Source organism: Xenopus tropicalis, chromosome 8, assembly GCF_000004195.4.
Source record: "Xenopus tropicalis strain Nigerian chromosome 8, UCB_Xtro_10.0, whole genome shotgun sequence".
NCBI lineage: Eukaryota > Metazoa > Chordata > Amphibia > Anura > Pipidae > Xenopus > Xenopus tropicalis.
The window spans coordinates 50,643,844-50,666,666 of record NC_030684.2 but is presented as its reverse complement, the minus strand read 5'-3'; the positions used below and the strand labels follow the sequence as shown (position 1 = coordinate 50,666,666).

General features: G+C 38.8%; 2 protein-coding genes across 3 annotated transcripts in view; both read left to right on the top strand.

Annotated features, from left to right (window-relative positions):
* Positions 1-3,041, top strand: part of LOC100486361 (synaptotagmin-like protein 2) — a 54,275-nt gene extending 51,234 nt beyond the window's left edge. For both annotated transcript variants that reach the window (XM_002931780.5, XM_012969515.3), the window contains one exon: positions 752-3,041. In XM_002931780.5, the coding sequence (XP_002931826.4) occupies positions 752-897 (146 nt within the window). In that variant the 3' untranslated portion in view covers positions 898-3,041. The remainder of the gene's footprint in view (positions 1-751) is intronic.
* A 6,855-nt stretch (positions 3,042-9,896) lies between these two features.
* rab39b (RAB39B, member RAS oncogene family) lies at positions 9,897-21,766 on the top strand. Its single transcript, XM_002931781.5, has 2 exons — positions 9,897-11,310; positions 19,707-21,766. Exons 1-2 carry the CDS (start codon positions 11,096-11,098, stop codon positions 20,131-20,133), a joined length of 642 nt encoding a protein of 213 aa, XP_002931827.2. The 5' UTR covers positions 9,897-11,095; the 3' UTR covers positions 20,134-21,766.
* Positions 21,767-22,823: the final 1,057 nt, after the last annotated feature.

Below are 22,823 nucleotides of genomic sequence, written 5' to 3'. Positions count from 1 at the left end.
CATTTAGCCACACACATTAGTGAAAGTTGTTCTACTATAAATCTAAGCTTGTCACATACTATGCCTCAGTACACAAAAAAATGCTCTTACATTGGCAATTCCTCAGCAAATGCTACACATGGGTGCCCAAATATTTATGGCCACAATAACTATATTGTATATTTGTCAAGAGAAACCTTTCATTCCACCACCTGCTATCACTGATCCAGAAAAGGGAAAAAAACTCTTGTAGCTTTTGCCAATTGAATCTGTAGAGCAGGAAAATGAATATATATCCTAACAGCAGTGCTAAGCATATTGGTTTAGTAATAACGGCAAATGTAGTGCAGAATTTGTATTGTAGTGCTGAGTTTGTGTAAAAAAAAACCCATACCCCAGCTTTAAGATAAATTCCCCAACACCCCCCCCCCCCCAGTGTGTTATAGCAAATCAAAGAAAATGTTAGAATCAAGCCAGTGCTTGCACCCATTACAAACCCAGCATGCATTTATATGGGGTAATCAGATCTAGTAAGACATAGCAGCCAATCAGAATAATAGCATTTACTGGTCACCTGTTTGAACTCACCTAACTCAGATTTTCAGACAAAAATCAAAACAAATGTAGAAGTATAAGTGAGCAATAATTGCTTTGACTAAATTAGCATTGGGGAAACAATACAGCCAACTCCCACATCGGCTGGGTCAATATAGAATCCCAATAACCATTTTATGTTTCCCCAAAAATATTTATTTTTGAAATTCTCTTTTAGGTTTCAGTTATGGAATAGCCGTGGATTGGATGGATTCCACCCAGGAAGAAGTAGCCTTCTGGCAGGAAATGATGTCAACCCCAAATGAATGGATTGAAGGATCACTTCCCTTGAGGTCTCTTGCTGGGAAAAGAAAGTTCAAATGAATCTTTTGTATAAGACCTGACACCTCAGAACGGCTATACCTTGAATTTCAAAGCAATGTACTGTGTATTTTTTTATCTTACATTGTGACTTTCTGAGCATGTAAAGGATAGAGCTATGCACATTTCCACTGCCTGGTACAGATCAGGGTGACTTTCTTATAGAAATAAAATGAATCTACTTTCAATTAGCATAGCAGGGAATATGATGCTTTTGATGCCAAAGCTCTTTGGACTTCAAGACTCAAGTACTGACTCTCCCTTGAAATTGTGGCGACAAAGGATTGCCTTGAAATCTCAGCAAAAGTTGTGTTAGCAATACACTAATATGAGGACTGGAATGGGATTTTACAAAACCTTCAGTACATGAGGCAATTTAAGTAAGCCTAAGCTACAGCCTACAGGACTTTAGGGACTAAAAATGACTGAAATTGGGTTTGCACCACAATGGTAGAGATAGAGGTTACCCATAACAGCGTTAGGAATGAAGGTGACAGAATAGAATATGCAGAGTTATGAATATGTGCGGTTTCCCATTTTGTAATCTGCTGATATGCTAAATCAGAGGACGTTACTAACGGTATGTCTATAGTAATTAGGTTTGTACTTTTATGAATCAGGGAATAGCTGCATCCTCACTGTGTCAGCATTGGAAATAGGATGTGTTTATACTTGTGAACAGTAATAATACAGTGTAATTAAGTGCTAAATGTAAAAAGCCGCCCCTCTGTCCCTCTTTTTTACCACTTGATATGAAAAGCAGAGGGATGGGTTGGATCTCTCTGAGCCTAAGAGGTGGGGGTGGGGAAGTGGTCACTGCAGCACAGACAGAATATTATGGTTTCCTTTTAATCTGAGGAATGTTTCTGTTAAAAATACATTTATATTTATTTCTGGAAGGTTAGACAGTGTTTATGCACATTTTCATGTCAAAAGGGGGGTATATTTTTCCTTTAAAGGAGAACTAAAGCTTAACTAAAGATGTAGGCTAGTAATGTTGTACATTATGTTTTGGGCTTCTGTACCAATCCTTTAGCAGGGGTGGTCTGGTCCTCCATATATAGCCCAGTAGCTCCCCATCTTCTTCTCTGCTGATTCAATGCACATGCTCTGTGCTGCTCTCACTTACTGAGCTTAGGGACTGACTCACAATATACTGTATATATAGAATATAAATGTCACAATATAAGACTGATAAAACTTACTACAAATAATTATTGCATGGCAGCTCTGAAACCAATGCAATTAGCATTAGAATTGAATAATCAGCCCTGTAGCATCAGCTTATATGACAGGCCAGTAATTTGCAATGACCCCTAAGCTCAGCTTCTCAACAGCTGCCCAGACGCACTGAGCATTGTGCCGCGTCACTGACACTTCTAACAAAATCCTAGATGGGAAGCAACATGACAACATTGAAGGCCTGGATCATTACTATTATAGAGATGCTGAACCTTTAGGCTGATGCAGTTAGTTCAGTATATAAAATATGTCTTTTTTAGTCATATAAAGGTTTGCGAATAGTTGTGACATGGAGCCCCACACAAGAACAGAAAGACCACTTTCACATTCATTTTTCTGCCATAAAGATGGTTGTTCCAGGCTCGGGAATCTGCCTTCCTCTAAAAAAAATTCTCTAATCAGCTGATCATGGTCTGTATTAATAAAATGTAAGATGTGCACTTACCAGTTATCAAATAATGCAAAAGTATGTAATTCACTGTAGTTTTTCCTAGAGTTGCTGTTACTAATGTTGGAAGCCATATCAGTGATAAAACATAACTCGCTGGAGGTGATCCCTTGTGCTTAGATGATTTGATATTTTGCCTTTTCAGTGCTTGAAAGGGCAAATCAGACCCAGACACACTAAAACATGCCTAATATGCCTGGTGGAATGGAATGTGCATGGGGTAATTTAACTTGTTTCATAGCTGTACCTGATCCTGTGATGTTTAAGACATAGTAACAGCATTATCCAATGAAAAGAACTATCTTGTCTTTGGGGGGGTCATATCTCCCACTCATGATAATGCCAAACATTGCCAAAACAAGTGCTGTATTCTCAAGACTGTAAATAATTCCTGAAACTCATGTGTGTACATTTAATTAAATAAAGGACAAAATGTAAATGCTTTTCATTGACAGTACCAACGTGTAGTTCATTTTCTAACAGAGTCGCCTGGAGCCTCAAGCAGAAGGATCTCGAGTAATTGTCAAACGTGTTTGTGTTTTCTATGACTCTTCTTTTCATGATAGTGAGTTTAGAGATAAATATTCCCCAAGATAATCATCCCATAGAATGTGTCTGCTAAGTGGTCTGTTTATCTACAACACTTTATATCCCCTTCACAATTGGTTAAGTCTATGCATGAATTCAACACTCTGAAAGTTGGAGGATTCAGCAATTCAAACTTGTCCATTTAGGCTATGGAAAACTTTTTGTTCATAATAAGTGCTTTAAAACAAACTCTTTTTACCCCAAATGTAACGAAACTGGTGTTAATTTATTCCACTACCTATGGTCTTGTCCGAAGATTGGGAACTTCTGGAACATGGTGAAAAGATTCTTGAACCACAGGCTGAATTTAAATATAAAGTTATCTCCTAGTTTCGCTCTATTACACATTAAAAAAGAGGAGGTGTTATCATGCATTTTACCAGTCTCCTTAGTACAAAAAATTGATAAATTATTATTTTTGTTTATGGCTGCCTCTAAAAAAGCATTATTTTATTATTGGTTAAAAGAGGAAACCCCTCCTATAACTAATTATTTCTTATCTTAATCAGCTTAGCTGGCAAGAGGCCATCAAAGCAAAAACAAGTGAACCTAAATCCAAGATCCCTTTTAAAAATACATGGTCATTTTTCTTTAATGCTATAGATATAAGTAATAAGGATCAGATTTATAAAATGCTGCATACTGGGTAACCAAGACTGACATTTGCAACAAAAATTGTATTCATAAGTTTTATTAATAGTTGTTTTATGACCCTCAGTGCAGAAAATTACCTGTACAAAGTTCTTCTCTACATATTCCTTCCCCTTTCAGTAACGTTTTAAAACCAGCAAACACTTCTTCCCAACTGAGGAGCAATGGGGAGGAGCCACTGATTCCCTTTATGCTGATCTGATGTCAATCAAAGATTGACTGAATTTAAATCAAGTTCTTCTGCCAGATATACATTACACCCCTCAATATTAACCTTAAAGGAAAACTATACCCCTGAACAATGTAGGTTTCTTTAAAAATATCTTGCATAAACCCTGCTTCATGTAAATAAACCTTTTTTTATATAAATATACTTTTTTAGTAGTATGTGCCATTGGGTAATCCTAAATAGAAAACTGACATTTTAAGAATTAAGGGCCGCCCCCTGGGATCATAGGATTCACAGTGCACACAAACAAGCCAAGGCACACATACATGCTAGGCCACATCAGCCAATGAATGGGCAGAGCTTTGTCTTTTACTCCCACACTACTTCCTGTTACAGTTAGAGCTCCATTATTTCTGGTCATGTGATCTCTGAGGGAGCACCCAGCCCATCACTAAATGGTGGCTCAAGGGAAAGGATGTAAAAGAGCAATATATACTGATATACAGTAAATGCTCCAGTTTGGCAGTTTGGCAAGATTCTTTAATAGGTCACCTATTATAAACCATCTGTTGGTTACATAATCATTTTGGGGGTATAGTTTTCCTTTAACAATCCTGATGCTAGATTTGGGTATAATGGGGCCTCTTTCCTTTAACATAACCTAGAAATGGCCACAATTGGATAGATACTGGGGGAAAGTGCTGGAATACTTGCCATGTGACCTGGCCTCTGATCTTGGCTCCCAGAGGTTTGCCTATTGGCCTTGGTAATAGATTTTTAGCCACTGAAACAAACCCACAACACTTTACTGTTTGAAGCTAAGAAAAATGATGGTAATGAGGTGGGTCAGCAGGGACCCACAAAGTCAGCTTGTATAGCTCCAGTCAATAAAGCCCTACCCATGATTAAGGTGCCCACAGACGTTTAGGAAAATCTCTGCTGGTTGGATTAACATTAACCCTGATGTGATTACGTAATAATACGTAATGTTACATACATTTTTGAGTAACTACAGAACAGGGTTCAAAATATTTGTTCTGATTATTTAACAAAATGTCTAATTGTTACAGAGGTATTTTTTGGGTTTAAAAAAAAAAAGACAAAGTTCATCAAGATCAACCCCTTTAAATGAACCCCAGTGCACATTTATACACTCATCCTTATACAGACCGATCTGTACACTCACGTATACTGTGTATAAATTCAGTTCCTCGAGGCTAAGGGGGATTTGTGTTATTTGTTCTTCTCTATAAAATGTAATGTCTCTTTATAATGGGAGTTTTTTTTCTCAGATACAGTATTCTGTGTATTCTGTGTTGGTCTGGCATTGCTCTTTATTGGCTCAAACCCTAAATGTGTTGAATTCTCTATTGACTCGAAGGATATTTATGCATTATATTCAGTGAAGCATTTCTTTCTTAATTGTTTATCGATTTTCCCAGTATTTTCATTATTTGTTTTTATTAGTATTTATTGTTTTTTGAAATATTCCTTATGAATTATTCTTACCGTGTTGCATTCTTTTGCTTTTTTTATTGATTCTTTGGGACCCTTAATGATTCTTAATGAGTTATTTGCAAGGATTTTTTTTCTTGAATATTTTTTTTTGTAATATTTTGTACATTATCGTGCTTTTTTATTCTCCACATAAATTATTATTCCTGATTTTAGTCATTTTCAGTATCTATTTTGTTGCCTTGTTGGTGTTTATTGTTATTAATGTGTTGGCGTTTGATTGTGTTTCTTTTGCTTTTCAAATGATTTCAATCTCCATGTCAGCCATTGCCCCTAAAGGTCAGTGCTAACAATGTGACAGAGGTAATATGAAGACAGTAATGTTTACCTCTCCTACAGAACATTTTCAAGATTGAGAAAATATATATATATATATTATATAGTGAATAAAGTAACCCATATTGTATTATTGTTTTTATAAGTCACTGAGGAGTTCATGACCATAGAAAAGCATAAGGCTGAAGACTTTTATACAGGAACTCTGAGGTGACTTCTAAAATCCTTATATTTACCAACAGGGGGCACATTATTCATTATAATACACAAGTTTCAGTGAGTCAAGTTACAGAAATTACATCACTAAGAACTGGTTATTACTGATGACATCACTAAGCATCGTTTACAGGATATTCATGTGTATTATATATGAATATATGAGTATATTTATTTAATGCTGTAGCTGTTGAACTATAAAACTGTATAGGCTTAAAGGAGAAGGAATGGTACAAAGTAAGCTTTATCAGAAAGGTCCATGTAAATATAGCCATAAGCACTCACAGAAAAGCTGCACTGAGTCCTCTATCAAAAGAAACATAGGATTTCTTGTCTTCTTTTGTGTAAACATGTTTTTCAATATCAGACTTCCTCTCTCAGAACAATCCTCAGCACTCTCCTTTCTCCCTTCTCTTGCTCCCCCCTTCCATAAGAGACCAAGCTAAAATGGCAGCTGCTATGTTAAACAAATGGAGAAAGCTTCTAGGGCTCCTTACTCGGGTATGGTAAAGCTTTCTGCAGAATACATATAGCATTCTAGGTGGCACTAATGTGACTAATCTATTGGCAGTAAAATGCCAAAATGACTTTACTTCTCCTTTAGGATTTTTGCCATTTGTGACTCAACGACTGTAGACATCAAACATTTTTACAGACTGGATTGATTTTTAGCACAAAGTGAAACCAGCACCATGTATTATTCATAATTGCCTACAAAATGAGGGGTTTTCCCATATGTATCCTTTAAAATGGTGGTTTACCTTCAGGTTAACTTTTAGCATGTTATAGAATGGTTATTGTAAATATAAACACTTTCAGTTATCCAGGTATTGACTCAGGGATGTTCTCGCCTCTAGTGCAGCCCAGAGGCAGTCTATGGGATGCCGCCCCCCCCCCCCCCACCTCTCTGCGCTTATGTTTTTTGCATTGAAGGGAGCCGCATGCTTCCAGTTGGGCCTCTACAATTTTAAGGTCTTTCAACTACGCCCACAAGAGCTTTTTTCAGAATTAGCCTCTGATTAAATATTCTCCATCAGAGAACAGTTCTTCTAGAAAGTGCACAAATGGCTGCATTAATATACGAGGCTTATCTCATATCTGCTCTTCCACATCTAGAATTGGATACAATTTCTGAATTCTAGTACTCCACCTGTCCCCTCTGCCACAACAAGGTGCCTAATGACAATGCAACGGAAGAGTGGAATGTTCCTTCATGAAAGATTACTTGAAGATGGCTAAACCCCCAGCTCCTCTGTAAAGCTGAATTCTTGCCAACAAGCCTGTTATAATTATGTATACTCAAGAGGGGCACTTACTGGTATTATAAACAAAAACCAAAATACATAAAAACAAAGTCCAAATGATGATAAATGTTTAAGATGGGGTGCTGCCTCCTTAATCTGCTGGCCCCAAACAGGCAGAAATCTACAAATAAGCATAAAAGAAGGGGCCTGCTACATCAGCACATTTATTTAAACAAAATTACACTGAAAATTTTAGCAGGAAATAAAATCATTCATCAGAAAAGTAATTTGTTCTTTTGTAGTATTCTTCTCCAATGCGTTTTGTCAGGTATCCTGACTTTCTCAAGTATTATAGAATGCTGAATTTATTCTATAATCTTTGTATTCCAAAAAATTCCTTTTGGAATACATATGTTTGAGACAATCTGCTTGAGATTGTAAAATACATATCCAGTTATTTTCCTGAACTTCCTTCTGAGCTAACAAGCAGAACTGTACCTCTTTCCTTGAGCTACATTTATCCCATCTCCATTCACTCTCCAGCTCTGAAACTCAAATATCAAACAGACTGTAATCAACATGGAGGGAAAAGCCACCACTTGTACTCACTGCCCCTAAAGATATGGTAGACTGCACCCAAGCAGGTGTTACAGAGCTGGACAACTGGTTGGAGATCTTCAGTGTAAATGTTTAATAAATAAATAAATATATATATATATATATACTGTAGAAATGACCAGCAACATTGAGTTCTCTTGTGAAAAGAAACGTGTATTTTTAAAACAGCATAAACAGCTGTTTATGCTGTTTTAAAAATACATGTTTTTTTCACAAGAGAACTCGGTGTTGCTGGTCATTTCTACAGTATTGGAACCCTTTACTGTGCACTCGAGGTATCATATGTAGCGGTGTGCCATCTTTTGTGTGGATATATATATATATATATATATATATATATATATATATATAAAGAAAACTATTAAGAAAACAATTTTTTCACAGGGCTACCTCTTCTTTGAGTCTGGAAACTAAAAATCAAATGCTTTTTCTGCTCCACTATTGAGTTTGCTGTCTCCCATCTTACTGTGGGCTTCACCCCAATTATAAACACATCAGGACTGTCCAGTGTCACATAAGACAGACAGTGTTATTCATGGATATACCAAATATCCATTTAACTAAGTTTAGCAAATGTACAGATGATGGTGGACAGTAATGTATGTTAAATGTTAAAATATTTTTTTTTCACAATTGTCACTGACTGTATGTATGATGTATAAGCAAACTGTGTGAGATAAGGCTTAGCTGATCCACGGGCAGAAACCTGGGATGTGAGTGGACAGGGCCTTCCTTTCAAAGCATTATATGGAGAAATCAGGTCATAACAAGCTTATCCATGGCATGAGAGCTGCATGCATAATAAAGCTATTGTTAGAGAGCCTGGCGGTTATTATAAAGAACAGAATCAGTATTGTTGAGATAATCAGTTTTTATAAAACTATTTTAGGCTTAAGATTAACCGTCAGAAAATTCATATGAATATATTATTGTTAATCTGAATCATGAAAAACACTGGAGGGGGATCTGATGGAGTTGTTTCTGGGCACTGTCTTATGGCAATCATGTCTCCCCTTTGTTTATAAATGTTTGTGGCCTGGGAGACTATGGGAGGGGAACCCCAGCTACACAGCAAGCTACAGGTACAGTTTGGTTCTGTCCTTGGTCTGTAATTGCTGCTGGTTTGTGTTGTAACATGGAAATACATAGACACTGGAATTTGTTTTAGGACACATTAAAGATGTAGAATGAGGCTATGCCAGTGTTGCTCTCTAGTAGTATCTCTAAAATCCCCCAATTTCTTTTAACATTCTAAAAAAGGTTGTTGGGCCACAAGTGGTTGATCCTTCAGGCTAAGCAACGTTCCCTGTGGCTTTTCAGTGTTATTTGTAAATGTAATTTACTGTACATTTCTGTCTCCTAAAGCCTTGTAGCAGAAGGTCAGTGTTGGAATATTAAAGCCATAAGGGCAGAGATAGAAGGGACAGTACCAGTTATAGATACAAGTAATCCTAAAACCGTTGTAAATACGTAAAGAATATCGTAAAGTTGCTTAGATTTTCAATTTTCTCTTTAGTTCAAATGTTTCCGTATGGGTTTTCATCAGGATACTCAGTCAGAGACTTCTCCTACACACATATTAGAGCAGTGATCCCCAACCAGTAGCTCAGGAGCAACATGTTGCTCCCCAACCCCTTGGATGTTGCTCCCAGTGGCCTCAAAGCAGATGCTTATTTTTAAATTTCTGGTAAGGAGGCAAGTTTTGGTTGCATAAAATCAAGTATAATGCCAAACAGAGCCTTCTGTAGGCTGCCAGTCCACATAGGGGCTATAAAGTAGCCAATTATTGCTCTTATTCCTACTCCTAGAAACCTTTTTCCTGCTTGTGTTGCTCCCCAACACTTCTTCCATTTAAACGTTGCTCATGGGTATAAAAGGTTGGGGATCCCTGTATTAGGGGACTCACAGGTCCTATATATCCCACTGAACGGATTGTTTTCCTCCCCCGGCCAGTGAAAGTCTTTGTGACAGCTGCTCGATTTCACTGCAGATTACGGTAGGGGTTGGGGCTGCGCCTCTAGGCAGGTGATTACGGGAGCTGCTGATGCCAATGATGAGTCAGAGTGTTTGGTGCTGATGTTGCTGCCATTTCATCAGCTCTGGGAGCCCAGCATCCTCTGTGCGGCGTCTCTTCTCCATCTTCCCACGGCCGGAGTGTGCTGCTCGTCGTACTCAGGGCCATCGCAGCCTCTCGCAGCGACTGGTCGCAATTACCGGGGGCGCAGCCGCTGATCGGCCGTGTTGCTGCTGGAGAAAGAGCTTGCGGGCCTGCGCTGGATCCGGCCGCGGTTGGGCATTCGGTTCATGGGAATAACTGCGAGTGATGGGCCTTAATGTGTCTGGCTGCCGGGCTAAGGCGAGCTGGAAGGCTAATAGAATTGGGTGATTGATCTGCTCTGGGAGACTGCTGCCCTTTCCCTCCTGCTTTGTACTGCAATGTGCACAGCACCCAGCCCAGGGCCGCTTCTACCCCACTAGGCTGCTTGGCATCTGCTTAGATTCGGTAGCCTCGCATAGACTGTTCGGCTGTACTGCTGGAAGATGGAGGCAGCCTAAAGTTACCATTTAGCAGCCTGTCAATGATGGAAGAGTGAGGAATCCACGGTGCCATTCTCCCTTTGTGCTAAAGGAGCTTTTCATCTTTTAAGAATATGGGCAGTTTGAGGACAAGCTGTGTATAGTTCAACCCCCACACAGCCTGGGGCCTGTTTACCCTCTCTCTAGAACTTACATAGCTGTCTATTAGCATCATTACACCTATCATGCTGCCAGAGGGCAGGAAGAAATCTTCATTAGGACTCCATAACCACTGACTGTAATTAACTCTGAAGTAACAAAAAATAGTCATTGTGGAGCCTTATTTGTTAGAATATAGACTTTTAAAGAGCTTTAAACATTTCTGTTGTACTCCTGGTCTAACACAAGGGCAAATTCTAAAGGCCACTGGATAAAATAGCATTGCTAATTGTAAGAGTAAAGAGCTTTACTGCAAAGGCCATAGTGTTTGCCCCCTAACCACATAATTACATGCGTTAGCCCAAGATCTTTGTTTATACAGCATATAAATGGTGTAGTCTCTTCCTTTTGGAAGCCTTGGTTGTGGTCCTTGAGGAGCAGTGGATACCCAGAGGTCTCCTTGCCTCCTGAAAGCAACCAGGACATCTCTGCTATAAGCTCCTATACATTGCCAGGAAGTTTGGCTTAGAGGGTCTAGAACTGTGGAAATATAGAACAATGGAAGCAATTTGGCTATACCAGTTTCGTCTCATTGTCATTGGAGACTCAACTGTGGGTAAATCGTGCCTCATTCGAAGGTTCACAGAAGGCCGCTTCGCTCAAGTCTCTGACCCAACTGTAGGAGTGGATTTCTTCTCAAGGCTGGTCGAGATTGAACCAGGCAAGCGGATCAAGCTACAGATCTGGGATACAGCTGGTCAGGAGAGATTCAGGTATGGTTGCCAGCTTTTCTTTGGGTGTTCTCACCTCCACCAGTCAGGTCCCAAAGTGGTTAGAATGGGGTTATAGGGATTTGTGGGATAAAAATGATCGGTGTGTGCAATCTAAATAAAGAGTGAGTATGGGCATACGATAGGGAAATTAAATATCATTGTCAAAATGCAAGTGTCTTTTGGAAAAATACTTGGAACAGTTTTCCTGTTTTACCAACTCAATACTAGCAAAACATAGGTGTACCTTCTGTAATTTCTGATGCTGTTATTTGGGTAGACTCTTCCTAAAACCCTTGTAGCAAAATAGGCTTTGGCCAGATGTCTTACTAAACATACACAGCAAAATGAACCCAAGTTAAATGATAGGTTGTATTTTCTTTTTAGTATTGGCAGCTAATTCCTGTCTCATAAATAAAGAGAAAGCTTTTGTTTGTCAGGGTGTGGTGGTCTATGTAACAGTCACTCATTTGGTTTTCTTTTAGACAGGTTTCATTTCTCTATCCTTTTCTGTCTCCTGTGCATTCCTCTATGTTCCCTTCATTCCTATCTGCATATAGAACCAAACCCTGCTCCCATATTTAAAAAATGAAAATGTAATAAATGCTTCATAACACTGAAATAAGAAACTTTCTAAATATAATTAGTTGAATATTCTCTATTCCTGAAATCAAGTTTATGTCCCTCTCAGCAGAATGAAGAGAAACAGATGGGGAGAGTGAAGATAAACTTGATTATTTCAGAAATGGTATAGAATTTTCAGTTGATTATATTCAGAAAGTTTCTTATTTCAGTATGAAGAAGCTTATGTTACATTTTTATTTTTGTGATAGTTTCCCTATAGTTTCCCTTTAGTATAGTTTCCCTTTCTATAGCGGCATATTGTTGCTACAAAACCAAGGTAAAGCTTCAGCACATAGCTGCACATTTCCTGATGCCTACATATCTCACCGTACTTGTTGGTGCAAATCCTGGATTTGTAGGGATCAGTTATCCAATAGTAAGAAGAAGATTAAATATATTGAGTCTTGAGCCTTTACAAATATAACTGCAAGTTGAATTGGTACCAGTCATAATCCAGTGCAGAGGCAGTGCCCTACTGAAAAAAAATTGTGGAATACAGAGGGACCCAGTGGTAGGACTAGGAAAAGAAACCTATACAGTGCTAAAAAGTTTTGTTTTCTAAAGACAAACACATGCTTGTCTATCTATCAGTGTCTAAAACCTTGGTTGGGCTTCCCAAACTAAAGGCCAGTTAGGGTGAGATTTAAGGAGAATGCGGAATGTCTATTTGCCCAGTAATCCAGCTTGGAGGTAAGTGTGAGTGTGAGACTTGGAAAAACATATTTGCAGGCCTGGACATTCTCAGATCTATGGCTGATACTGCAGTGTTTTCATAGACACGTGGATCATGTCCCCTGTGGTTAGATACCAAATATTTATTACACATGAAGTAGTTCTGAGTAGTAACGATACACACAGAAATCACATCTAGAGCCAGCCCACATGGAACAAGCAGGAGCAATTTTGAAAACATCAAAGGTGCAAATCTGGAAATATTGGGGAAGTGTGCTTGACATATTTGTGGCTTGATAATCCACTTTCTCAGAGAATCTTACCATTGCCATCCCAGGCAGCTGAATGTACCCTCACATGGATCTCTGGTGACCATGGGATCCTTTAGAATCAAGAAAAGGAGATGAATGCAGTGTTGTTATGGTGCTGGGCTTGGGAACGACTAAGACCTGGTAGTGTTAGGATACCCTGCCAGTACATGAATAGTTACCCAGACAAATAAAACAGGCACTTTAAGCCCACAGAGCTCACACCTCTTTTAATGGAGTGTTGGGTGGAAAGCTGCAGGCCAGACAGTAAGCAAGAATGTTGCTGGAAGGGGGGTGGGACTGCATGTCTAAGGCCTGTGTGTCTGTGTGGTACCTTCCACTATCATTTTAGACTGGACCATGTGGATGACGTCAGTGCAGTTAGTGTTTTCTGGTGCCATGTACTTGAAGCCAAACAATATATCCGTGCAGCAGGGCTCTGGACTGGTCTCTACAAGGGGGTAAAGTCAGAGCTGTCAACCCCACCTTATTTTTTCGGGAGTTACCCGATTTTGGCTTCTCTCCCCAGTCACCCAATGAAATTTTTCTGATTTTTGCGCATTCTCCCGACATTTCGTTCTATATTCTGGGCACTTATGCACAGTAATCAATAGTAATCAATTGTGCATGTGTCGGTATCATTTAGTGGCTTCAAAAGGGCATTTACACATGCATGTCATGCCCATAGGCGGATTGTCAATTAGGCTACCCTCCCCCAACCTGCTTTGGCACCTTAAAAAAAACCCCAAAAAAAACCTGACCGTTTCTGCACTGTCCTGGAAATCTTCTCTTGTGCATTCAAGCTCCAGTTCTGCTGTAATCAGCTGTGCTCTGATTGGATCTTTCTTCTTGTGGATTCTCCAATCAGAGCACATCTTTCTTGACAGACAGTAAAATTGACCAATCAAGGCACAGATGCGGGTGGCTCAGGAGATATTACACACTGAAGTCAGTGCAGAAATGAAGACTAGCTGAAATTAAATTGTTTTTTGTCACCTGACATCTGTAATATCCCTATTACCTATCACCTAGATGGTAAGTTAACTCTTTCCCCCTGAAAATGCTCATTGTGCTTTTATATAATTGTTGTTGTTGTTGTTTTTTTGCACTTACTATTTTTTTTTTTAACTTTTGTCATTGTTTTGTTCATTTCTAGTTAGTTACAGTGGAGCCAATTTATCTGTGCCAGGGCCTGAATATCTGCCATCAGTACCCACTGATTCTCACTGCATATAATGTGCTGGTCTTGTAAATACAGACTGCATCTCACTGCATATAATGTGCTGGTCTTGTAAATACAGACTGCATCTCACTGCATATAATGTGCCTGGGATGTCAGTACCCACTGCCTTTCTCTCTATAAAACTTAACTTAAAAAAAACTTAACACATCTAAATGGAAGGTTCACTTTTAAGTTAACTTTTAGTATGTTATAGAATGGCCTATTCCTAGCAACTTTGCAATTGGTCTTCCTAATTAATTTTTTTTATAGTTTTTGAATAATTTGCCTTTCTCGTCTGCGTCTTTCCAGCTTTCAAATGAGGGTCACTGACCCCGGCAGCCAAAAAGTATTGCTACAATTTTATTATTATTGTAACTTTTTATTACTTATTTGCAGGCCCCTTAACTATTCAAATTCCCATCTCTTTTTTAAACCACTACCTGGTTACTAGGGTAAATAAGACCCTAGCAACCAGATAGCTGCTGAACTACCAAATGGAGAGCTGCTGAACAAAAAGCTAAAGAACTGTAAAACCATTAAAAATAAAAGAGGACCAATTGCAAATTGTCTCAGAATATCAATGTCTACATAATATTAAAAGTTAATTTAAAGGTGAACTACCCCTTGAAGCTAACTGATCACAAACACAAATGGATGGAGATCCCCTCACAAAAGTGCATGTACGAATACTTTTACATCCTAAGCATCTAAGGGTAAAAAAGCACTCCCACCCGCACTTTTGCACAGTATCCTTGGGTGTCAGTGGGAACCACAAGAGGTAGTTGGGAACTTTAGAAACGACATAGCACATACAAGCAATGCATTGTTTCTCTGCATTCAAATACTCAAGAATCTCTCTGGATATGTCTATGTAGACTTTAATTTTAGCATTCAGCTTGGCACGTTTACATACTGCTCCCAGCTCCCCTTGTAATATGGGGCCGGCGGATGATTTCTGAAACCTAGGAGTACTTCACAGATTGGTACCTCCCAAGTTTCTGTGTGTCACGTATGGCCCACCCACAAAGTGTTTTTTTTTAATAATTTTTTAAAAAATATTGGCAGCTATGCCCTTTAGATTGATAGCTTCAACCACTTTCAATTGTCACTAATTTCTTTCTCTCATTACTATAATATGATTTTGTTCCTCTGAAAACCAGCTCCCTAAACCAGACCACCTGGCACTAAACTGAAGGCCATTATTCCACAACCCCAGAAACCTGTATTGCTTTGCGCTACATACAGGCTACATCATGAGTAGCAACTGGACACAATTCATTTCCTTACATAGTATGCCTGAGGACAATATAAATTGGTCACCAATCTATCAGGATACGTGTGGGCAGCATTGTGCACTAAGGTGAAATGAGGGCTTAGTTGTAAATTTTTGGCAGAGGGTATGGGACATTATAGGATATCATAATACACCCCAGTTGTCCTGATTTTGGTGTGACTGGTCCAAATTGCATATAAAAATATACCAAAGGAATGGAAGAGAGTGCAGACAGGAAGTGTGAAAAGTTCATGGATGGGAGTTGGGAGGGAATGGCAGAGACAAAGAGTGGCTTTTGTTGACCATCTGTTAGCTAAAGTAAAATGATGCCCAGAGGGAGTGGGGTAATTAGTGCTACGGATAGTAAGGTAAGGCTGTACAGAGTGGACAAAGCTTGACTGTCAGCATTGTTAATTATTGCCCACCTTCCCATACTGACCAATCATTGCCAACATAAAACCCCCAACTAGACACAGATTAATTGTTTTGGGATGAAAAGGCTACAGCATTATTTCTTAACATAACGCAACAAGTTAACAATTAATGTACAGGACAGATATCAGTATATGTAATATTGTGTAACATTATACTAATCAAAATCACTAGGTGGCTGCACCAGTTGTTCCCAATGTGGTTACAGCCTGGTTCTCCACAACTTGCCCCTGGGAACCTCCATGTGGGTTTACCATATCTCTACCTAATCCCTCTGTAACCGTCAATTATGCACTTCCTTAGGTCTGGCTAAATTTCTAGACTGACCCATTTGTTTGACCCTTGGGCTAGGTTAAGTTTTTTGTTCCGGGTTAGCTAGTTGAAATAGTTATGAAGTAGAACTTTTGATATGAGTCCTAACAAAAGTGGTGTAAATGTGAAACCATTATTGGCTTACTAGGATGATAATCACAGCAAGCTTTCAGAACATTTCAGTTTCTTCTTCAAAGCTGATTACAAAGACGCTATGTTGGCTCTGACATATATATATATATATATATATATATATACAACATTTCCTATGCAAAAAAACTGACATATCGGGAGATGGGTTATGAAAAGGAGTCCAGACCAAGCACAAATTAGACCTCAGGTGTGAAATAGATTACTGTAGTAGTTTGTTGTCTATACAGATCTGTGCATCAGTTCTTAGTCTAGGTAGTTTGCCATAAATCCATGGCCTAAATTTAGTCCTGCTTCCAGACTAAGTAAGTTTGTATTCCCTGTATTCGGTCATTTTCTGTTTTGAAATTGCCTTTGATAACAGAGATTTTGAGGTTATCCAGGCTGTGGTTGGGGCATTTCAAATGTTTTTCTACTGGTGTTTCCAGTTTGTTATTGTTTATTGTAAACCGTTGGTAATTGGTCCTTTTTCTGAGGTTTGTCCAGTTTCTCCAATGTAAATGCCTCCTTTTGGACACTTTGTGCATGTTACTGCGTAAACTGCATTGCTGGATGAGCAATTGTAGTGGCCTTGGACATAGTATTCAGCTAGTGTGCCAGGAAATGGCACTTCATCTGTGGAGAGGATATGTGGGCACACACATGGGTGGGTTCCATTGCTGGTGGGTCCTGAAAAGGAACTTGTTATAAGTATCCTTATGTTTGGACGTTTTCTCAATGCCAGAAGAGGTGGATCCAGAAATACATCATTTAGCCTTTCATCTTTTTTTTACTGTGCCTTGTATCTCTCTGGCAAAGGGGCTGTACGCGGGTCAGGAGAGGATCATATCAGTGAGTCAATGCAGTTCTCTCCTTGATAGCAAAATCAAACCAGTGCAAGTTTTGGTCAGATGTTAATCAGACAGGCCAGCTGGTAAACCCCATTCATGGGTCAATAAGCTGCTGACTCAGTCCAGAAGGACAGTACTTATCTGCCTTTAGTGGGGCTTCTTGATTGTGGGCTTTATACAGTAGTAGGCAGAATGGTTAAGATAACAAAAATGAAGAAATGAAAAGTGGATTCATATAGCTGCTTACATAAAAATTCTAACCGTCCCAATAAAACATGTCAAGAAATTGCATACTGCTTTACATTTGGTTTGGTTTTACAATTGGCTTGTAAGGTTTGTTGAGACTATAAGGGGAAAAAGCAGAAATAAAGTAAATCAAGCAACAGAGAGAGAGTGAGGATTTTATCTTCTACACCCCAAGCAGTATAGATATTAACTCTTGCTACTTGCTACTTTTTATATATCGTTGTTAATAGTACCTCTTCAATGAGATATCTCTCAGGACCCTTGGTTTTGGCCCAATATACAGGAAATGTCCATAGGGTAAGGGCTATTACTTTTTAATATTGGAGTAAGAGCTAAATATACTGTACATTAATTTATAAAACTTTGTAGATCCTGTTTTGGTGCCATTGACATACAGAACAGAAACAATGGACTGAAAAACTCTAGTTTAACAGCCAAGCCGGATTGTAAGGGTGGCTTTAAGTATAGGAAGGTAAGAAGAAATGAGAGGGACTGGAGGACAAACGCAGATTAACTGCTAAAGTGCAACTTTATTGCAACCCACACAACATGTTTTGGGCATCACAGTGTGAAAACCCCAGTCCCTGTCATTACCTGTTGGATTTCTTGGTTCCAAAGATGGAGCAACAGTGGAACTAGTTATAGGACACTTAATGAGGGGAAGCTACACTAACTGAAAGTTTGGGGTGCTGTTATAGTCACAAAATGAGTGCACAGGTGAGAGAGCAGAGAGGAGAGGATGGTGTTGGGGTAGTCACATTACATTTGAGCTAAAGTTAACATATATTTAAACAGGATAGTGAGATACTTTTATATTCAATGAAGGTATTCTTGGAAACTGCAAGTGGTATATGATGCTTAGGTCTTGCTATGTTTAGTTGCTATATACATTAAACACATGGACAAAAATATTGACCCCTTTGCATTTTCTCAGGTACTCACAAATAACCATTTCCACTATTCCTTTTTTCAGTATTAGTTACAGAACCATTACTCCATTCAGAACTAAATACAGTATATACTTAAATCTGAAAACATCTACTTACAGCATTATATCTGGTAGCATTTTTCATAGAAAGAAAAATATAAAGCAAGCTCCTCCTTTCTACTGACAATTTGGACAGATGCAAACTGCTCCAGTTGTGTTAGATTTGAAGGATTCCCACTTCAAAGTTTCAGATCTCTCTACAAGTAGTCAATGTGATTTAGATCTGGATTCAGTGCTTGTCACTCCAGAGAAGTCTAAAATGTTGTTTTTAATCACTTCAGGGTGCTTTTCTGAAGTGTGCTTTGGGTAACTGTCCTGCTGGTAAAGCATGATCAGCGATGGTGATAGATTTCCGACATTTCAAATATTGTACTCAAAATCTCATTTTGCCATGCACAGACTTAAGGACCTCAGTTCCAGAGGCAGCAAAGCAACCCTAAAACATTAGTGAACCACCTCAATGTTTGTCTGTAGAGTTGGTGTTCTTTTCTTTGAAGGCTACATTTTCCCCTGTAAATAAATACATGTTTTACTTAGAAACATCTGTTAATTTCATCTCACCTGTCCATAGGATGTTCTCCCACGTGCATTTGGCTTGTTTAAGTGTATTATGTGGAACTTTGGTTGGGCTTTCTTATATTTCTTTTTTGGTACTTTACCACTAAAATTCACTGTCACTGAGTTGGTGACAGATGGTGCAAGTGCTTGAACCTTGTATCTGAAGGACAGCTGACCAGGTTTTTTTTTTTATCACAATTTTAACAATCTTTCTCTGCAATCCTTGATCTGTTCTTTTCTTGCGTCCACAGAAATGGACTTATAGCCTAGAGATTGTCCGTGCTTTCTTCCTTCTTCTTTCACCTTCTCACATGTCTCCTTTGCTTTTTTTTCTTTTCTTAATGCTCCATGTGGGGCACACAGGTAATTCAGAGTGAATTGTGTTCTTCTCATATTGAAGGCACCCACAGCTCATCACAGATAAGTGTACTTACAAATTAAAGGAGAATCATCTGCTTAAAACTCCTGAAAGATGCTAAAAATGTATTACAGTCTATTTTATGATTTTTCTGCGGGATATGATTGTGTTTTTCCAGTGCAGACAAAAGAAATACATGTGTGAATAACATAGCAATGTATATTCTGGCAGAACAGGTGTATTATTTGAGTCCAAAGCCCCGTCCTTTCATGGTTATATAATCAAAGTACTTTACACATAGCTGCATAACTTGACATTCTCATTGGTATGCATAGATTTAATTTCCAGTTGCCTTTTGCCATTAAGATCTGTGGGGTTCAGGAAAGTCTTCTTGTAATTCTTACCTGTGCTGTGTTTTGTTTGTAGGTCTATCACACGTGCCTACTACAGAAACTCTGTTGGAGGGCTCCTGCTGTTTGATATCACCAATCGCCGCTCCTTCCAAAACGTCCATGAGTGGTTAGAGGAAGCCAAGGCACATGTGCAGCCTTACCAGATAGTCTTTGTGTTAGTTGGTCACAAGTGTGACCTTGACACGCAACGCCAAGTGACAAGACACGAGGCCGAGAAACTGGCATCTTCTTTCGGCATGAGATACATTGAAACCTCAGCACGTGATGCCATCAATGTAGAAAAAGCTTTCACTGAGCTGACTCGTGATATATATGAGCTGGTTAGGAAGGGAGAGATAAATATTCAAGAAGGTTGGGAAGGAGTAAAAAGTGGGTTTGTCCCAAATGTAGTGCATTCTTCAGAGGAGGTAATTAAATCAGACAGGCGGTGCCTATGCTAATTAGTTCAAGTAATATCCAGACCGCTTTATAAACTCTACTAACATAACATTCACTCGTAACAGTTCTGTGTGGTGAAAGGTAGCATAAAACCCCTATGGAAACCACAACCAAAATTTAACAGAGAGATTGGACTCCAGCAAAATCAAATTCTGTAGTTTGACAGCACAGTGATAAAATGTTTCCAATATTGCAAGTTCTTTCATCTTTGGCATAGGCCAAGTGTGCATGTCTATGTTTCAGGAGTGGAAAATCACAAAATATAAGCTACAAAAGGGTTTTAAATACATCCTTCTCCATTTGGTCCTTTGGTGTAGTTTCATGTTGGTAGATATATGCAGTCAGTTAATTCCACAGTGTAACGGTTATAATAAATAGATATAAAAGAAGCAACCCTTTTGTATAACGTACTTTAACATAACGAACATTTCGTTCTAGCTTCTATTTCTAATAACGACCATGATCCACATGGACAATAAGCCCTTACATGGGATGCACACTATTGGAGGCTGCACTGTAGGCATAGCAAAAAATAAAGACTTGCTGGGCAAATAGAAGTCAATCTTGAGGACTTCTCACCAAATATGACCATTCCTGGCCCTTTGTACTATGGACCAGGTTATATTTAAGGCTTTTTCATTTTTTTACATGCTACTGATTTAAGGGTATGACTAATCAGTCTCAGTTTGATGATATTTTGCACTTGTCTAGGGGAAATCAGTTAAAAATAATCAGCAATAGATTAATGGATCTAGCCAAGTGGTGGTAGGGGGCATTGGACTTTTCAGCCTATATTTATTTTATATCCATCTTCCCTTCTCTGCATAGTATACCATGTTGCCTTGGTAGCAGTTGTTTATTAATGTTAATTCCTGCAACGTTATAGCAGTTACAATAGGTAAGTGGGGGGGAGGGTACTAATTCACATTTTATACAAAGGAGAAAGGCATACTTCGATCAGTTGTTTTTGAATAGAGCTGTTTTACCATATGATATTAAATGGGAACAAACTGATGGCAGCCATGCTGGGTAACTTTTGCTGTTGCAGTAAAACTACCTATTGCCCTAACTACTGTCAACAATGTAATAAAAACAGGCACATAAAAAAAAAAGCAGTGCCGACTTCCGTGCTGCTTATATACAGTATGAAAATTGGTAATATAATCTAAAAAGATAGAAAAAAAATAGGCAGTCTAAAGCAGGAATTTGTTCAGATATCCATGCATACATTGTTCCGCTATTACAGAAATATTGCTCCTCGGCTCATTGCTTCTGGAGGGGTACAAACGGAGTATGATGGGTTATAAAAATGTGATTAAAAACAAATATATTAAAATGTGAAGGACTTATTCCTATTTATTGCTGAGATCACAATTGAGCTTAAGTTTATACTACTTACATAGTCTGTCGGACAGGTTTCAGGTTGGCATGGAGCCTAAGGGGTAACTAGCAATTTAGGGAACATGCCACTTTGAGCTCTACTGTACACGGCAGATTGCGTCTCTTTGCCAGGCTGGCATTCGGGAATGCTTAATTTATCTTTTTAACTTCTATGTATGTTCTAGTAATAACACATCTTTCACAGTAACATTTATGTTATACATTGGTCTGTAAGCATTAAAAGTGAACAAATTATTTAATAGTGTCTTTTTTTTTTTTTTTTTTAATTATTTGTGTAAAAGGCGATGTTCCCCAAAATGAACCTTTATTTGAAAGATTATACTTAATTCTTACATTGCTGAGTGAATCTATATAATAAGGTGCTGGGAGGGCCCAAGGGGGGAAAAAATGTCTAAATTGTTTTGCTGTGGGACCTAGTAACATGTAGCTTCTTTAGACAGAGGAAGCTCAGGGGTACCTAATCTAACAAAACACTGTGTTGGTGCAGAATCAGGGTTGGACTGGAGGAACACTAGGAAATTTGGGCGCTCCTCCCCTGATCATGACCGGAAGATAAACTGAATGCACGATCAGGGTTGAGGGGAGGTGTTGGCTGGCAGCGAGTTTCAAAACTGGGTGACAACCCCATTCCAAAACTATACAGAATAAATGCTAGCTTGCACCATGCACAGAACGAAGCACAACTTCTCTGGATTTGGCATTGGCATCCTTGCCACACCAGCAGTGTTAGTAATGCATTTAATACCTGATGCATGTACGTTGTACTTACATGTGACTTCTGCTGCTGTGTTTCAAGAATCAGAACCAGTAGTGCAGGAAGAGGAGGATATATTGCTTTTAAGCAGATTAGCACCAAAAATCATATAAAAAAGAAGCAATTATGCTATATCATTTAAGAAGGAATGGACAAAAGCTCCACCTGGGGTGCCAGCTCCAGGCTGTTCTAGAAGCCATTTAAATGCCTTAAACTGGTCAGTAAAAAGGATGGTTGAGCCCAATGTTATAAATTGATAAGAAAGATAAATATATAGAAAGGACAGAATTTTTTTTTTTTTTTTTTACAAAACACGGCAACCGTATAAGCAGGCTTGGGCAGCAGTCCTCTGTACATCGGGTTTTCTGTCTGCACTCAGTTAACTTGACAATCTTCCACCAATATTAAGAAGTGGGCTGCTATGTGTTCCCAGCTAATGCCAAATGGAAATTAAGGGGTGGGGGGGGGGGGGGGGGCGGGGGGAAAGATTTAAAAGTGAAAAACTTGCTTGGTTGGGTGCTCCCTTTATAAGCAATG